The sequence below is a fragment of the Biomphalaria glabrata genome, chromosome 8, assembly GCF_947242115.1.
Source record: "Biomphalaria glabrata chromosome 8, xgBioGlab47.1, whole genome shotgun sequence".
In the NCBI taxonomy this organism is placed as follows: domain Eukaryota; kingdom Metazoa; phylum Mollusca; class Gastropoda; family Planorbidae; genus Biomphalaria; species Biomphalaria glabrata.
Window position 1 is genome coordinate 20,907,654 of NC_074718.1, and position 19,052 is coordinate 20,926,705.

General features: G+C 37.5%; 1 protein-coding gene across 7 annotated transcripts in view; it reads right to left on the reverse strand.

Annotated features, from left to right (window-relative positions):
- LOC106068117 (coiled-coil domain-containing protein 138-like) overlaps positions 1-19,052 on the reverse strand; it is a 75,274-nt gene that overhangs the window by 31,356 nt on the left and 24,866 nt on the right. For 5 of the 7 annotated variants that reach the window (XM_056038947.1, XM_056038951.1, XM_056038944.1 and 2 more), the window contains 3 exons: positions 9,675-9,748; positions 6,238-6,369; positions 1,236-1,355 (listed from right to left, as the gene is read on the reverse strand). In XM_056038947.1, coding sequence (XP_055894922.1) covers positions 1,236-1,355; positions 6,238-6,369; positions 9,675-9,748 — 326 coding nt within the window. The remainder of the gene's footprint in view (positions 1-1,235; positions 1,356-6,237; positions 6,370-9,674; positions 9,749-19,052) is intronic. The other 2 variants (XM_056038950.1, XM_056038948.1) reach the window with 1 other exon arrangement.

Here is a 19,052-nt window from a genome sequence, read left to right on the forward strand (position 1 = left end):
TCAAACCTCTGCTGCCTTGCAGCTATTCTGAACTATGCCTAATCACAGGAAAGGCTTTGGGAGTCCAACCAACTCCTGGCCTTCATGTAGTAACTATTACTATTAAAAGTAAAGTTCCCCTTTCAGACCTTGTGATCTATAGGGCAGATGATGTAAAGGTCATATGTTTCTGTAGCCCACAGTTAATGAGGGTGTTATGTGGCCAGCACAATGACCAACTATCTTTACTTTTCCCCAACTAATGTCAGGTAGCCATTAGAGCTGGGTGGAATCAGAGGCGCCCTTAAGATCCCAAAATTCAAAATCCCAGTTTTCACCAGGATTCAAGCCCAGGACCCTCAGTCGGTAAGCCAAGCACTTTACCACTCAGCCACTGCACCTCCTAACTATTACTATTAATTAGGTCATTTTACCAACATGTGTTATACAACATGCATAAGAAGCAAATCAAATGCAATAAGCAACAGTGGGTTAATTAAAGTTTTGTCCATCATAGGATAGGCCTACACTAAATGTTAACCCTTGTTCTCATACATCTTTAAAAGCCTATGGCTAGATAGATAGTGATATGCTTAATGCAAATCGGGTAGCCCCTGCAAGGCGCAGGGCCCAATAGGAGCAATCGACCCTGATTCCAAATTTTTGATAGGGAATAATTGGGTAAAAAAAATTCATTGCTACTGGGAATTGTATATAGATTTACTTATTGGGTATTTCATAATCTACTATCAAAGTAGTTATAATGTTTAGACAGAAAATGATGACAACAGTTTTAGGGTAGAGAGGATATAGATGGTTATTATTTAAAAAAAAAAAAAAGAAAAGAAAAGACAAACACATTTTACTATAGTGAATAAACATTTTTTTTTTAAAGAAATTTAAATTTTTTAAGCATTATTTATATGCAGTGATGAGGGTTTGAACTGTTTGAACTAGCAAGTGTTTTAGATTATATCACAATTTATCCCACATCAAAATCCAAGTAATCAATGCATCAATCAATGCAGTCAAAACCCAGTTAGTTTATTATAGTCAAAACTTGTTTGTTTGCTGTAGTCAAAACCACATGCCCCAATGCATTGACAACTCAAGAAGCCCATTATAGTTACTACCCAAGTAGCATGTGTATAGTCAAAAATTAAAATGCCATCAAATGTTTATTTTCACCTGGACATTTACATAGTATTAAATGTTTATAAGTCTTGATTAAAAAACTAGAACAGGTATAATCTAACCTCTTTCTTTAATGCATCATTGGCTTGCTTCATAGTTTCAAAATTTTCCTTCAATCTTTTATTCTCCTTAAGTTTTTCTTTTAAAGTCTGTTCAAGTTGTACAATTTCTGAGCCAAATTTCTGTTGACATAAATATCATAAATAATATAAAAAATATTTATTACATAAATTATATTTACACCTTAGAATATAAAATCACAGCTCTAACATTTAATGAGTTTTTAAACAGTTAATTTATTGGGTAGCTTCATGTGACATAGACACTAAACCCATAAGATTTTATTTTGGGCACATCAGCACTTTTAAAGCCATGTACTGCCCTTAACTTTTCTGTGTTGCTGAGTACTTCTATATGTTTAATGCCCTGTGACATTTCTTATTTATTTCTTTTATGAGAGAGAAAATTTAAAAATTCAGAAGTTTTAACAAAAAAATTCTCTTTGTCTAGAAATAATTCAGGGTATGGATGGATTCTCCTTAAATTTCAGAAATGCAGAGATGCCTATATGGCAAAATGGAAATGTCTATTTTCCTAAATATAAATGTCACGTGCACTGTATCTATATTTAGCCCAAGGTCTGCCAGCAGAATTTCAGCCACCTTGGGGAATTTCATCATGCAACAAATTTATGTTTTGGAGTGAATGTGATTGGTTAGAAATATTAATTATTGTACATTGAGCTGCATTTATTGGTCAGATTGATTAACCAAGCAGCAAAAAGATTTTAGTCACAACGCCCAAAGCTCTGGAAGACTCTAGATATTAGCGCCAGTCTCGTGCGGAACGTGTTAGAGAAAAGATGTACTAGAGTCTCGTGTTAGAACTCAAAAGAAGAAGACATAATTATATTATTGTGTAGATCATTTATTCAGTAGAAATATACATATTCTCTTCTATTCAAGTACATTTAACCATTGTATTTATTTGTGAATAGCTTTTCCAAGTTTTGAATTAAAGTATTTGTTTTAGACGAAGAGAAGTTTCTTCATTGAATATATAATAATATACTTAGATCGTCTTGTCAACTAGCAACTTCTAGATGATCCTCTTATCAACTGGCAACTTCTAGATGATCATCTTATCAACTAGCAACTTCTAAACAATCATCTTATCAACTGGCGATTTCTAAATCCTCTGCAACCACGAGCAATATAGATCAAGATAATCTTCAACATGACATCCATTTAGCACCATCTTAGATCGTGACAATAAAGAAATATACTCAAGAAAGACTAAATCATTCAAGCATGTAACATACACAAAATGCAGCAATCCAAAAAATTAACACAGCATAAAGTTATACTGGGCAATGATTTTATGATCATAAAGCCTCTCGTGTTTTATTCCTGATTTCATAATAGCACCAACAGAAAATTCATTCAAAAGAATGGGACTTAATGCTTGAAGTGAATTTAGACTTAAACCAGTTGCTTGAAGTTAAAAAAAAACAACAACAAGAGATGTGTTGAAGGAGGGCGCAAGGAATCATGAATTAAATGCTTTTTTTTTTCTGCATAAGCAATAGCTTTTCATTTGTAAACAAACTTAGCCTTCAATGTTCCTGATTTATTCTTTGAATTTAGTCTTTCATAAGTAATGGTAGCTTTAAATCTGCCTACTTTCTGAAATTTTAGAGTCAGGGCACATTAGCTTGATTCCCTTTGTCATGCCAAGAGAGAGATTAACCACCATTTCTTCCATTATAACCTCTGCCATTCTCACTTTCAACTCCAGAACTTGGTAGTTTACAAATAATCGAGTCTAGATCTAAATTCTAGAGGCAGCTTCATTAACAATGATTGGTTTTAATAAACATAGGCTATTTCGAGGTATTTTAATAATGCCACAGTATATATAATTTTTTAGGTTTCTGTCCTGAATGTGAAATACTACATCTAGATCAAGATGACTATAAAGTTAGAACAGCCATTTTCTTTTTTATTTAAGATTCCATAAAAGATAAGAGGTTATTTTTCCTCTGCCAGCGTTGTTATCTTTACCTCAGCAACCTGTGCGCTAGTTTTCACAGCGCAACGCCATGATACTCAGTCATGTGCCTCTGTCTCCAAGGTGGTTAGGTCTATGCTGAACACCTTCAGAGAAGCTTTGAGGGTGTCCCTGAAGCATTTTCTTTGTCCACCTTGTGAGCACTTTCCTTCCCTTAATTTGGCCATACAAGAGTCGTTTAGGGATACGGCGGTCTTCCATTCTGCAAACGTGTTCTGCCGATCGCAGCTGGGACTGCATCAGGATTGTGTGGATGCTTTGCAGACTCGCTCTTCGAAGGACTTCAGTATCTGGTATTTTGTCTTGCCATTTGACATTCAGTATTTTTCTTAGACATGTCATGTGGAAGTGGTTCAGTTTCTTTGCATGTTTTCTGTACACTGTCCATGTTTCTGATGCACAGAGCAATGTAGGGAGGATGACAGCTCGATAGACCCGTACCTTTGTGTTTGTGGTGATACCTTGTCTGTTTCAGACATTTTTAGACAGTCTGCTATAGGATGTACTAACCTTGCGATATGCAGGCCAATTTCATTATCGATCTTTCCGTTTCTGGAGAGTGTGCTGCCAAGATAGATGAATCTGTCCACTGCATTTATATCATGTCCATTATCTTGATGCTTGGATCTGAGTAGGCTTTACCTAGAGCAGGCAAATATAAGACTTCAGTCTTTTTTGTGTTAATGGTAAGGCCAAAGTCTGAACATGCTCTTGAGAAGTCACTGACAATGCTCTGCAGATCATTTTCAGAGAAGACATTTAGGGCACAGTTGTAAGCAAATAGAAGGTCCCTGATTACTACTGATATTATTTTTTATTTTGCTTTGAGCCGCTTTGGGTTGAATAGGCTGCCATCAAATCTTTATGTTATATTTATCCTGTTATTTCTATTTGTGAATGCAGCTTTCAGCATAGCAGAGAACATAATACTGAAGAGTGCTAGGACACAGCCTTGTTTTACCCTGTTTGATACTTTGAAGGGCTCTGATGGTTCTCCACTTTCCTGGACACGAACCTTCATGCCATCATGAAATAGTCTCATGGATATTAATTTTTGTGGGCAACCATACTTTGACATGATCATCCAGAGTCCTCTGCTAAAAGTGTCGAGTGCTTTTATTAGGTCTACATATATTGAGAAGAGGTCAGCATTTTGTTCTTGGCATTTTCCCTGGAGCTGCCTAGCCGCATAGATCATGTCAATGGTTCCACGCTCTTTTCTGAAGCCGCACTGGCTTTCTGGAAGTAGACCATGTTCTAGGTGTTGCATGAGCCGATTTAGAAGAATGCGTGCGAGGATTTTCCCAGCAATAGAGAGAAGAGATATCCCTCTGTGGTTGTCGCAGATTAGGCGGTTTCCTTTTCGCTTGTATACATGGACAATTGTGGCATCTTTAAAGTCTTGTAGTATTGACTCTTGATCCCACATAATTAAGAACAGCTCATGAAGTCTTTCAATCAGGGCTAATCCACCTTTTTGTAGACCTCTGCGGGAATGGAGTCAGCTCCTGGGCTTTTCCGCTTGTGAGCTGTTGAATGGCAAGATTGTTTTCTTTTAGTGTAAAGGGGGGGGGGGGGGGGGGTCATCCTTTTTTTCAGTTGTTGGGGTGACTTACTGTAGCATGTCTATGGCCGCTTCATTTATAATGAATAATGGAAGGGGCACTGAGAACCTTTTCAAAGTGCTCAGCCCAGCATTTCAGGATTTCTTCCTTATCTGTCAATAGACCTCGTTTATGGCATGGAAGTTCTTCATGTCATGCTTGTCAGCAAATTCCTGTATTGTTTCAACTTTCTTGCTTAGCAGAATCTTGCATTTGGCGTAACTGTTTTTGCACATTTGTGCAGATGTTTGTGAATGAATCTTTAGTGGACTGGGAAATTGGGTTGTTCAGATACAGTTTATGGAGCTTGTGCTTTACATCTAATAGGTTTTTTTTTATCTCAGTACTGTACTCTTTTAAATATTATCAGTCAGTTCTACTTCTGGGATAAAATCCAGTACTTTCACAGGATCTACGCTGTCAAAGTGTTTTAAGGTTGTTTGAATAAAAATATTTTCTTCTAATGTCCTGGTAGCCGAGTAGAATGTGTTCTACAGTGAGTCACAGTGAGGGCTCCTCTCTTCTCACTATAAACGAGTGTGTGATGTAGGAGTGGCCAATCCTAAGTCTATCACCAGTAACCTAAATTTAGACATTGAGGTGACAAAAAGAATTAAAAAAAAATCTCTGCAAGCATGCCAAAAACTCTATAAGTTGGTCTGGGAAGATGCCTAATTGACACAGCAACCAACATGCTAGTCTACAAAGCCTGTGTTTTTAGCACTTTGCCTTATTGTAGTGATCAAAACACATGCATCAAAAGTATAGATTTGTTTTCAAAAGTGCTGCTCGTGACTCATAATGTGCATACTCTGGAGAGATTGTGATTCCAATCATGAAGTTTTGAAATTGGCATATACATACAATGTCTATGCTGTAATGACAACAGACAAGATTATGCTGGCTTGGAAATGTTACCCACATGCCAGATGGAAGAATTCCCAAAGACATCCTTCATATGAGCTTGCCTGGAGAGTCAGACCCAAGGGACGCCTAAGACTAACCTACAGAGATGTCTAAAAGTATAATCTCAAGACTACAGACATCAATGAAAGTATGAGGGAGGAAACTGCCCAAGATAGGATAACATGAAGTTCATGCTGGTACGATCCTCGCTGAGAGCAAAAGGACTGAGAAAGAAATCTACCTTATCCAATAGTGCCCTAAAACAGATGCATTCTTAAGCATGAATTGTGGGAAAGTTTGCTGATCCAAAAATCAGCTTGTCAATGCAGATTCTAACCAGATTCAAATAGAAAAAACCTACATCAGTAATTCAACTATGTGTAACCATTCTCTTTCTAGAGGGAAGCATTATCACACATCACTGAATCAATCCCCATTTCAATGAATCAATCCAAATTCACTTTACAAGCTTATTAATACTTACCTCTTCTAATGCGCTTATTTTTGATCTCATTTGATGATCTGTGACTGTCTGTAAGCTTTCCTGGGAAATGGTAAGCATTCGCTCCCTTTCTTTTAACTTGGCTTCACGTTCATGAAGGATGTTATTTTCTTCCTATATAAAAGGAATAATTAATGTTGCCATATAATATTGTTTTTTAGTAAATTTGTACCCACATAATAAAATTTACATTAGTATAAATTTTTTTTTGTTGAGTAGCTAAATGTCAAGTCAGAATTTTATTTGTGAGCCAAAGATAGTGCTAGCAGTATATCAAATGATTAATATTTAGTAGCACTTAATCATATGACAAATATTATTTGCTGTATCTTATATCCCAAAGCCATTCTATTAGGAATCAGTATAACATACATCTGGCACTTTAAAACTTATTTACTAATCAATAGTTAATCAGTAAAAAGTAAAGTACCCTTTCCAGAACATGCCTCTAGAGGGCAGATGATGTAAAGGTCATCTGTCTCTTTGGCTGACAGTTAACAAGGCTTCATATGGCCAGAGCAATGATCAACTGCCTTACTCTTCCCTAACTATAGTCATGTACCCATTAGAAATTCAAAATTCCAGTTTTCCACAAGATTTTAACCCAGGATTCCAAGCACTTTACCACTAAGCCCCTCAATATTTAAACTACTTAAACCATATATTTAGTATTTGTTTGAAGTATAAAAACAGCAAGAATCTTGTAAAATAGGGCAGAGAATTTTTCTGCATAACATATATTGGGGATGTTCCCTCAAACTGTTTGATTTTATTTTTGGCACATCAGCACACTTTAGGCCATGTCCTGCCCATAACTTTTCAAGGATTCTTTCCTCTACTCTGTAACTATAAGAAGGAAATTAAAAGCTACAGAAGTTGTAATTTAAGAATTAAAATCAGTGTAAATCTCCATAGCTCTCCTGCAGTTCACTAAAGTGGGCTTAAAGTGTGTTAGGGTTAGGTTAAGGGATAAAAGGGATACATTTATTTTGAGTTTGTTCATAAGGCAAGTAGGGTTTTGTCAAATTTCTATTTCTGAGACTTGGAATGGGTTCAATTTTGAATAAATTCTCTCATTCAAAGGCCTAACAGCTGTATGAAATTGATAAGGTGGAAAATGGAGTCAAAGAAGGTTTTGTGGGATTAAATTTTAGCTTCACTTGCAAGCTTTAACATTCTGAGGGCCTTGGGAAGTTCTCCAGCTTCTACCTGCAGACTTGGTACCAGGGATGTTCTAAATGCGCCAAGATAGAAAAGTCGTGACCCATTCTGGTAGCTCAGCATGACATTCAGGTGACCAAGCGGGGGCCTTCAGTCTAGAGGAACTCAGACCCAAAGCACTGTGTTGCAGTAACCAATCCTCAGAAAGCAAATACTCAAATGTCAAGATCTCTTTATACCCGTATACCCCTTACATCTGATGCAGTTCACAGCAAATGGACCATGCTCTAGACAAAGGGAAGTTTTTAAGAAAAGGAAACAGACTGATGAGTAAAGAAGGCAGACTGAGGTAAAGAGGAGACAGACATAATAACAGAAAAGAAGTAAGGCACTTTTGAACTGCAAAAGTGCCAAACAAAGAGGAGCGCAGTTTAATGTAATGTCTTAGGACAAGCCCTTGGACAGAGAAAGAAGAATTGTTACTGGGTTTATTGGAAAAAGAGGGTTCAAACAAATCCATCCATCCTCATGCTTTAGCACATCTCTCCATTTTGATCTATCTTGTGCCCAGACTTTTGGCTGTTGTAGATCTGCCACTATGTCATCAAGCCACCATATTCGTGGTCTGCCTTTGGGCGCCTGCATTTTGGTTTTTGCTGGTGAACAATCTGCTCCTCTGTTCTCTGGCATTCTTTCAAGTTGAAATACCCAATGTAATCTATTCCCTTCTATTTCCGTCACTATGGAGGGGGTATTGATATAGCTTCTTGGTTGGTGCGAATTCTCCATCCAGTTTTCACAGGTATGGCACCATTAATTTTTCTAAGGATTTTTCTTTCCCAAGTGTTTAGCAGATTTTCTGTGTTTTTTTGTCAGCATCCAGGTTTCACTTGCATATATGTCTGATGATGGTTTTGTAAATGGTTTTCTTTGTCCTCTTATATACAAGTTAGCTTTTAAGTATTGCGTGTTATAGAAAGCTTGTGTTGCTAGTCGTTCCTTTACTTCTGACATTAGGTCATTGTTGGAATGTTTTATGCTTCCTAAATATTTTAATGTTTCTACATTTTCAAACTTGAGTTTATTAATTTTAATATATTGTTCATCAACCTGATTTTCTCTTGTCATTATAACATACTTGGTTTTGTTGTCATTTATTTCAAGTCCTGCTGGTCAAAATGCTTCTTCCAAAGTTCTAGCAATGTCCGACGTGTCTTTACCCAATAAAGCAATGTCATTTGCAGATGCAAGATATTGTAGAGGTTGGCTGTATATTATTGCTGTTGGTTAGGGACCTATGTTTTCTCTTCTGAAAAAAATTCGTAATTGTTCCCCTTGTGTTTATTTGTTTACTCCATATAACTTTTTCTAGAGTCAGATTGAAAAGTAAGCATGAAAGAGAGCCTCCTTGTCTTAGTCCTTGTTTAATCCTAAATTTCCATGAATGTTCTCCCTGTATTATTACTTTACTTTTTCAGTTTATAATGTCATATGTATAAGACTTGTCAATTTGTTCATCTCTCATCTCTGCCTGTGGTCCCTTCTGGGGACCAACCAGCTTCCTCCAGGCATCTCGGTTCTGGGCGAGTCTCGCCAACTGTACCACGTCTTGCCCATCTGCTTGGCATCTGCTTCCAAAATCACGGCGCCATGTATTCCTGGGCTGTCCCCTCTTCCTCTTTCCTTGGTGGTTCCAGGTTAGGGCTTGCCTTGTTATGTTGGATACAGGCTTGCAAAGGGTGTCAGTTTGTTGGGTATTCCAAAATCCTGTGTTTAAATTTGATATAGATATTTCCATTTAATAGTCTACGTAGAGTTGGTGTACTGGTACAATGTATTCATAGTATTTCTAGCTTAGGGTGAAAATGTGATCAATTATGGATCTATTAGGTCTGAAACTACATTGGTAGTAACCTAGGATTTCTTCTGCATACTTTCCAGGTCTCTTAGTAATAGGCTTAGTTAGTATCTTGTACGTTACATTCAAGAGAGAGAGATTTCTCTGTAACTGCAACACTTTAGTTTGGATCCTTTTATGCATTTTGGTGTTATAAATGCTTTTTCGAATTCTGAAGATATTACTTCTTTCCAAACTCTTAATATCAGTCTGTGTATTTGGGAATGTAGGTCTTCCTCCAGATATAATTAGTTCTCCTGTGATTTGGTTCTCTCTTGGTGCTTTGTTATTCTTTATCATTCTAATAATAATAATAATTATAATATAATAATACAAATAATAGTAAAAATAAAAGAATTACTCTTAATTTGTCACTGATAGCCTGTAACTCTCGATAAATTTCTTTCATTTCTTCTTTTGAAATTTCAGCGGTATCTATAAAAAGAGTTTTAAAAAAATGTGTATATATAATTAATAGAAATAAAGCTTATAAAAAGAAATACAGTTTATGTTTATCTGGAAAATTAAAAAATAGCTAGAAATTTGACAAAAATTAAAGCTAAGGTAATCCACCTTAACTCTTTCCCTCTGTAATTATTTTTTCACATTCAGATGGAATTCTTCATTTTGCTCATTAGTATTTCACTACGGTATTATGATTAAGCTTCAATAACTTTGTTTGTTGTGATCAGAAAATGTTTTATTTGGTACAGGATTAAAGGGGAATGCATGCTCCTTCTATATAACATAAAGAAAAGTTTTTAAAATTAAATATTAATTTAATTTAATGAGGTCAAATCAATGATGGTATCGTCGGTTAGGAGAGAAAGAGTCAATGAATGATAAGGTCCTGTTTAAGGCAATTATGTCTACTATATTTTTTAAAGATTGCTGAACACACACAAAAAACAAAGGCCTTTTAGATCTATTTGTGGTTAAAGAAAACAAATTTGTGAATCACTAATAAAGGAATAACTATTAATGTATTTACAGACTAAAAAAAAAAGATATATTTCTGCTTGTATTGAAAATAAAGCTATACTTTTAAAATTGGTAACCCTTTGTAACACCCGCAACATCTTGTGATATAATAGATATTGCAGCAAATAATAGCCTATATTATATAGCTATAATGCATACAGATGTATACAAAAAATCTTATTTATTTAAAAAAACTTTTACCAATAGTATTATGATGTCCCATTTCTTAAAAACTGAGCCTAAATGTAACTTACTGCTTAGAAACTTCAATTTTTTATCTAGCTGCTTAAAACAATAAAAACATTCAAATATAGAAACAAATAAATAAATAGTTGTACTTCAATCATCAATGGTGTCACAGTGATGCACCTAAAATGCAAAAAAGGGTACCCCCTTATCCATCACTGCTTTGGAAACCATAAGCTTCAACTTTAATTTTTAGCTTAATCACCCAGCTGGTCAAAATTACTAATTTAAACAAGAAAAATATTAAAAAATACTTTAAAAAAACAAAACAACAAAGCATATATTAAGCGTACTTGTATCAGTTTGGATCAGTCGTGTAATTAAATATGTAATAGATCTAGACTAACAATAAAAAAAAGCATGACCTGAATTTAAACTCATGGCTTAAGCCTTCTCGGGCTTCTCAAGCCAATGCAGTAACCACTCTACTAGCGAAGAGTCCATGAACATGAAATATTGTATAATTATCTTGTTTCTATTTCATGTTTGTGTTCACTAAGCCTCAGATGGCAGCCAAATATAAAGGGGTCTAATTCAGCTTATACCACCACTTCAGTCAAGTACTATTTCTTTCCCTTGTTTGAGATACCGGATACCAAAAAAAGTAATTTATTAGCAATACGGTAGTTAATTAACTAATTGTTTAATTTTAAAACTAATTTGTTAATTTTAATTTTTTAAATATTTATTCTTGTGTTGTCAGGTAAAAGAAATAATTGCGCATAATTTCAGCTTGATTCAAGATTGGGTGTAGGAGAAATGTGAACAAACTTTTGTTAAGACAGATAGACTGAGTTGATATAAGCTTTGTAAAAATATAATTCAAGAGTTTTTTTGTTCTATATGATTTCTGCATTAAATATTTTAAGAAAATATATTTTTCATTTTTTGTAAATGCAAACTAATCCCTTATAAAATAACAATGTTCTGTCCTTAAAAACCATTTATAATGGTAAGTGCAAAGACAGAATAAAATGAGAGTTTTAATTTCTTAGCTTACTAGTATGCGTTATTTCAATTCTCTTTACAAAATGACATGAAGAAGGTGGTGATTTGTATAACAATCAGTACTCAAGGTGGTGATTTGTATTGCAATCAGCACTCTGCATAACTCTGGTGTGTATTACTTCACCAACATGACATTGCCTCACCATTTCTATCAAGGCTCCAAAGAAAAAAAATAACGAAGCTTAATGGTGACAAGTTGATGGATGCACAGAGCTAATTTAGAGCCATGCCTGAGGTAAAGCTCAGAAAGCCCCATGAAATAGATCCAGAGGCCAATAGAAGCCAGCTAAAAAAGACTTTCCAAGACACAACAGCCAGGGCAGTAGGCTATTGCAGTAAGCCAACAGAGACCGGTTCTGTAAGAACAACGGAGCTTCTCTATGCCCATGATTATGCGTACACAGAACATGAGCTCTAGCTCACTGTCAAAGAATTTGCATACGCTGCCACTTCCTTTGGTTTTACAATAAACGTCAGAAAAACAGAAGTCGAATTTCACAAGGCACCTAATAAAACTTACTCAGCCCCAACAATCACAGTAAATGGACACCCCCCATATTTGGGAAGCATGGTATCCAATGACCCATCACTTTCAAGAGAAGTTTATAAGGTAAGTAGAATAAATCGCTCCAGCTCCCTAAAAAAGTAAGTGTCTACCAAGCAGGGGTTCTCACCAAGCTTTTGGTTCTTAAATAGGTTACTCTAAAGAAGTTATCTGAGGCACCTTTGAATGTTTCAATCAAAGATGCCTCTGCTCCACAATGGAGCATATAAGCTGGAAGGACTACCATACAAAAAACTCTATTATGAAGGAGGCTGGTGTGGACAGAATACAAGCACTGGGTCTGACACTTAACCCACATTGCGGATGACTACATGCCAAAAGCAATCTTTTTTAGCGAGCTTAAAGGAGGATGGCCTAACAGAGCTGCCCTCTCCCCCTCTCCCATAAAGTGAAGTAAAGATCAACTCAAGCACCACTTTGTCATCACTGGCATAGAGGAAAGTAGCTGGCATCAGATAGCCTCTGAAAGAAATAAGACCTCGTGGTAAGCCCTTGTGGTATTTGATATTTTAGGTCTTTGGCACATCAGCACAATTTAGGCCATGTCGTGCCCGTAATTCCTCAAGGATTACTTCCCCTTTATATTTCAAGAGCTAAATGTTATACAGCTAAGTTATTAAAAATAAGGTTCATTCATAGCTCAAATAATTACAATTTATATAATTTAATATAGTTCGTCCATCGGGGTTTGATGATGACCAACCACTTTGTCATCCAGGGGGATGAGGGCTTTGCACTGGGGTTTTGTGCCTCCTCATGTGGCTGGTGAGACCTATGTGAGCCCAGAATGTTTGGCTGCATACTTGGCAGGTTATTCCAGCTGGAGCAAGTGTCATTGGCCTTGCTTTTCTTCTCTGGCGTTTTTCTTCTGCCAGCTTTGTTCTCTTTTCCTCAGCAACCTGTGCGCTAGTTTTCACAGCGCGACGCCATGATGCTCTGTCATGTGCCTCTGTCTCCCAGGTGGTTAGGTCTATGCTGAAAGCCTTCAGAGAAGTTTTGAGGGTGTCCCTGAACATTTTCTTTGACCGCCTTGTGAGTACTTTAATTCGCTTAGCTGGCCATACAAGAGTCCTTTAGGGATGCGCTCGTCTTCCATTCTGGAGACGTGTTCTGTCCATCGCAGCTGGGACTGCATCAGGATTGTGTGGATGCTCTGCTCACCCGCTCTTCGAAGGATTTCAGTATCTGGTATTTTGTCCTGCCATTTGACTTTCAGTATTTTTTTTAGATGTGTCATGTGGAAGTGGATCAGTTTCTTTGCATGTTTTCTGTACACTGTCAATGTTTCTGAGGCAAAGAGCAATGTAGGGAGGATGACAGCTCGATAGATACCTAGCTTTGTATTTGTAGTGATACCTCGGCTGTTCCAGACGTTTTTAGACAGTCTGCCATAGAATGCACTGGCCTTGGCGATACACAGGTCAATTTCATTATCAATCTTTCCGTTTCTGGAGAGTGTGCTGCCAAGATAGATGAATCTGTCCACTGCGTTTATATCATGTCCATTTATCTTGATGCTTGGAACCGAGTAAGCTTTACCTGGAGCAGGCAAATATAAGACTTCAGTCTTTTTTCTGTTAATGGTAAGGCCAAAGTCTGAGCATGCTCTTGAGAAGTCACTGACGATGCTCTGCAGATCATTTTCAGAGCAGACATTTAGGGTACAGTCATCAGCAAATAGCAAGTCCCTGATTATTGCTGATTTTTTTTTTTATTTTGCTTTGAGCCGACTCGGATTGAATAGGCCACCAAATCTTTATGTTATATTTATCCCATTGGTTTCTTTATTTGTGAATGCATCTGTCAGCATAGCAGAGAACATGATACTAAACACTGTAGGTGCTAGGACACAGCCTTGTTTTACCCTGTTTGATACTTCAAAGGGCTCTGATGGTTCTCCACTTTCCTGGACATGAGTCTCACCATGGTTATGAATTTTTGTGGACAACCTTCTTTGCTAACAGTGTCGAATGCTTTTGTTAGGTCAACAAATTGAGAAGAGGTCAGCATTTTGTTCTTGGCTTTTTCCCTGGAGCTGCCTTGCCGCAAAGATCATGTCAATGGTTCCACGCTCTTTTCTAAAGTCGCACTGGCTTTCTGGAAGTAGACCATGTTCTAGGTGTTGCATGAGCCGACTTAGTAGGATGCGTGCGAGGATTTTCCCAGCAATAGAGAGAAGAGATATCCCTCTGTGGTTGTCGCAGATTTGACGGTTTTCTTTTCGCTTGTATACATGGACAATTGTGGCATCTTTAAAGTCTTGTGGTATTGACTCTTGGTCCCACATAATTAAGAACAGCTCATGAAGTCTTTCGGCTAATCCACCTTTTGTAGACCTCTGCGGGAATGGAGTCAGCTCCTGGGGCTTTTCCGCTTGCGAGCTGTTGAATGGCAAGATTGGTTTCCTTTACCGTAGGGGGGTCATACATTTTTTTCATTTATTGGTACTTGCTGAAGCATGTCTATGGCGGCTTCATTTATAATGGAAGGTGTATTGAGAACCTTTTCAAAGTGCTCGGCCCAGCATTTTAGGATTTCTTCCTTATCTGTCAATAAGATTATCCCATCAGCATTTAGTAGAGGAGATGAGCCTGTCTTTGTGGGTCCATAGAACTCTTTATGGCATGGAAGAAGTTCTTCATATCGTGCTTGTTAGCAAATTCCTGTATTGTTTCCACTTTCTTGCTAAGCCAGGTATCTTGCGTTTGGCGTAACTATTTTTTGCACATTTTTGTGCATGTTTCTGAATGCATCTTTAGTGGACTGAAAGTTTGGGTTGTTCAGATACAATTTATGGAGCTTGTGCTTTTCATCTAATAGTTTTCTGGGTAATAGTTTAGATGTCCGGAAACCTTTACTGACCACCATGTTATTTTTAAGCATATTTATCTCCCTAATCTATATTAAACTTTCAATAACTTTTTTTAAAGAGATTTTTGTTCTTATGCTGTCAACTTATGAATTTTTAAGTGTCATTTACAGAAATGAAGGTCTAAAAAAAATGTTAAAAATAAATTGATGAAGTTGTTTCTTCTTTTTTTCAATAACTTTTTTTTAAAGAGAGTTTTTTGTTCTTATGCTATCATTTTAAATTAATTTTAATATTAGATCTGATAGCTGCTAGAAAGAAAGACAAAACAGCAACAGAAAAAGGAAAATAGTCTAGTATTAAGCCTTAAAACCAAAATGGCATATTTCCAATGACAATATATGGTAATAAGAAATAAAACTTAAAAATATATATTTTAAAAACTATTTATCTCCGAGGAAATCAAATTACATATTTGCAATCTGCATTTTTTCTGCATATTCTTAAAATATAAGAGAAACCTGATTTAGTGTTTCTAGTCAAGTAAGCTAATACCGTTTTCTGATCTCAGTACTCAGTACTTTAAAAAAAATCTGTTGTAAATATGTATATATTACAATTACTTTGCCCTATCTCAAATCAAATTTTTGAAGTCAACAAAATAAAGCTAAAGATAAAGCCCATTATTTTCCCAGGGTCAACATAACCAAACAGTGTTTTTAAGTTGACTGCTCCAAAATTTTTCCGTCTAATATCTCAGTATCTGTGGCAATCAAGGAGGATATATTCCATGGTGAGATAAGAGTCACAGTACTCACACAATGAGATTTCTTCTCTCTTTAGCACAAAGGAGTGTGTGATGTAGGTGGAGCCAATCCTAAATCTGGACATGGTCATGCTTCCATGCCTTGTCAGACATTTAGATGTGGACCGCCACCTGACGTCCGCCACAACCCGTCTTAACTTCTTATGGGTCTCAGCCTCCCACCGATCCTGCCACTCTCGGTAGGTAGCAGAGGCAATACTGTCTCAGTCCGAGCAGGGAATTTGGATTCCTGACACCGCTTGATTTAGGACTCTCTTTGCTTCTCTGTCTGTCATTTCGTTTCCCTCTATACCCACATGGGAAGGGATCCAGATGAAGGTAACATCCCTATGGTCAGATGTTATTTTGCCTAAAAGCTTTAGGCTTTTTTGTACCAATGGAATGGATGAACGCCCCAAAGCTTGCAATGCAGATTTGGACTCAGAGCATATGATGAATTTTCTCCTGTCTGATACTTTTACAGCCATATGTGCAAGTGAGATTGCAAGTAACTCGGCCGTAAAGATGGAAAATCCACTGGGAAGTCTACGGGAGATAGTTTTGTTCTGATAAGAGCAGGCATATGAGACCTTTCATTCACCTTGGATCCATCAGTGTAAATGGTGCCACAATCTCCGTAGCTCTCCTGTAGTTCCCTCAAGTGGACTTGTGTGTTTGGGTCTGTATTTTTTTTTTAACATTAAGAAGGGATAAATTTAATTTAGGTTTATTCATCAACCAAGGAGGGTTCTGTTTTACATTAGAGACTTGGTCAATGGGTGAAGTTAAATTTTGATGGATACTCTCATTCAAAGGTCCAACAGCTGTATGATGTTAGGCCTTCGATTGTATAGTTCTACATCTGTAGGGTTAAATATGAAGTCGAAAGCAGGGTTCGTAGGGTTTGATTTTAGCTTGACTATATACTACATTGCAAACTTTTTCATTCTGCTGTCCATGTGGAGACTTGGGATTGGTGATGTAAGAAATGCGCAGAGACAGAAACGCAGGGCAGCATTTTATATGGGCTCCAGTATTTTTAGATACGATTTCTTAGCTGCTCCATATATTATGGATCTATCGTCTAACTTGGATCGGATCAGACTCCGATATAGCAGCAGCAAGGTATTTCTGTCAGCTCCCCAGTCCGTATTTCATAGTACTCTGAGTATGTTTAATGACTTGTGACATTTCTTCTTCACTTCTTTAATATGGGGGAGAAAATTACATTTTGAATCTAGGGTAAGGCCTAAAAATTCAGTAGTTTTAACAACAGGGCTCTTCTTTTCATCCAAAAATAAATTAGGGTCTGGATGGATTCCCCTTAAATTACAAAAATGCATGCCAACAATTTTGGAGTCTGAAAATTTAAAGCCATTATTGTTTGCCCAATTTTGAATTTTATTTAAACATAATTGTAATTTTCTTTCTAAAGTCCATAAGCTTCAGGTCCCATAGAATGCCATGTTTCTAGGTTGTATCATAGGCCTTAGAAATGACTATGCCAAACAAACTGGACAGTGTCAACTTCCTCCCCCGCAAAGAGCTATCTACAATCTTCCAACTAAGAAACAGGACACACACCTTAACATCTTAACAAAATAAATCCCACAAAACTCCCCTTTTGTAGACACCTAGACACTAACCCTAACCCCCATGAAACCCTTATGAAACCGTAAACCATATCCTCTTGGAATGCCCCTTCCTAATCCACCTTAGGCAGAACCTACTACCACTAAAGCCCAACATAACCAACACCCTGTACAGCAGTGCTGAACAGCTGAAGAGAACAGAACACTATTTTTCCTTGGCACAGTCTGCAAAAGGGCTCACAGCTCAGCAGCAAAAAGATATTCACATCTAATAAATGCATTACTGATAAAAGATTCCAGCCTGACCAGGAATCAAACCTGGTAGTTAGAGATTAATTTTTTTTCTTTCAAGGAACCAGACCAGCCTATTATTTATCATTGTTTTTCATGGTTTTGCAGATGCAGCTTGTTAGTGCTATTGGGCGATAGTTAGCTGGGTCAGACCCATCTCTTCCTGGTTTAGGTATTAGTGACTTTCCTCCAACTGTTTGGGAAAGCGCCTGATTGCCATACACAGTTATAGATATTTAGCGGGGTTGTCAAAAAGGGTTCAGGAAGATGCTTGAGGAACTGATAATGGATTTTATCTTCTCCTGACGCTGTGTCATGTGGTTCGTCCAGTGAGTCCCTCAGTTCTTCAAGTGAGAACAGCTTGTTGTAGTCTTCATTGTTCTCTGATCTGAAATAACTGGGATGTCTCTCCTCCCTGACTTCAACTTTATGGAATTCTGGCATGTAGTGTGCAGTGGATGATTTATCAGCTATTGAGGATGCAAGGCAGTCTGTTATATTTCTGGGGGACGTAACAGTTTGTCCTTGGTTTTTCAAATGCCCTACTGTCTCCGGGTTCTTCTGGAGTGATGGCTTTCTCAAGCTGCTCAGTCTCCATGCCCTCATCAGCGAACACATAGAATCTGTTCTTTAGCATGACTTTCACAACAGTGCTCTCATTCCGCTTTGAAGGTGTTCTTCGTGGCAGTGTTTTCTTCTGAGTTGGAGGAGGTGGTGGTAAGGTCGATGTGTAGCTATTAACTATCCTATCTTAACCATAGCCTGTGCGTAGCTCTTTGTCAAGCTGAATAGGCTCTTGGGGAGAGCAAATACAGCAAATTTTGTCTGGCTGAAGGTACATCCATTTCTTGCCTTGTATTCCTCTTGCAGCTTTTGTCCTCATGACCCTCCCCAGCACATCTGGCACACACAGTTTTCCTCTTGCAAACTGCCAAGTGTGTCCATAACCCTGGCACATAGGCCCTATTGTACCTCATGGGGTTAGGTATGTAGGGCTTCACTGGAACTCGTAGGTATCCTGCCTTCACATACTCTGGCGGTGTCCTAGTTTTGAATGTGAGGATAATATTGGCAGTTTTGACCTCCTCAATACCCTGGTAATGCGCCGGGCATGGGTGACTCATTCAATTCCCTCCACTATTTCCTTCTCGGAACATTCCAGCAAGTCTCTAGAGATGATAACACCTCTGCTGGTGTTCAAACTCTTGTGTGGCATGACTTCCACATGCAGATCACAGATTCTACTGCATCGTAGAAGCCCATCAGAGTGTATCTTGCTATCAACTTCTAAGAGAAGTTCCGATGCTTTGTTTAGCTTTGATACACTCTTGGACTCTCCCACTACAGCATTAAGTCCCTTGAGAAAAGAGCTAATCATCAGGCTTTTCCCTTCCTCTGTGCACCTGACCACCAGACATGATGGCCAGGTAGCACAGCTTCTT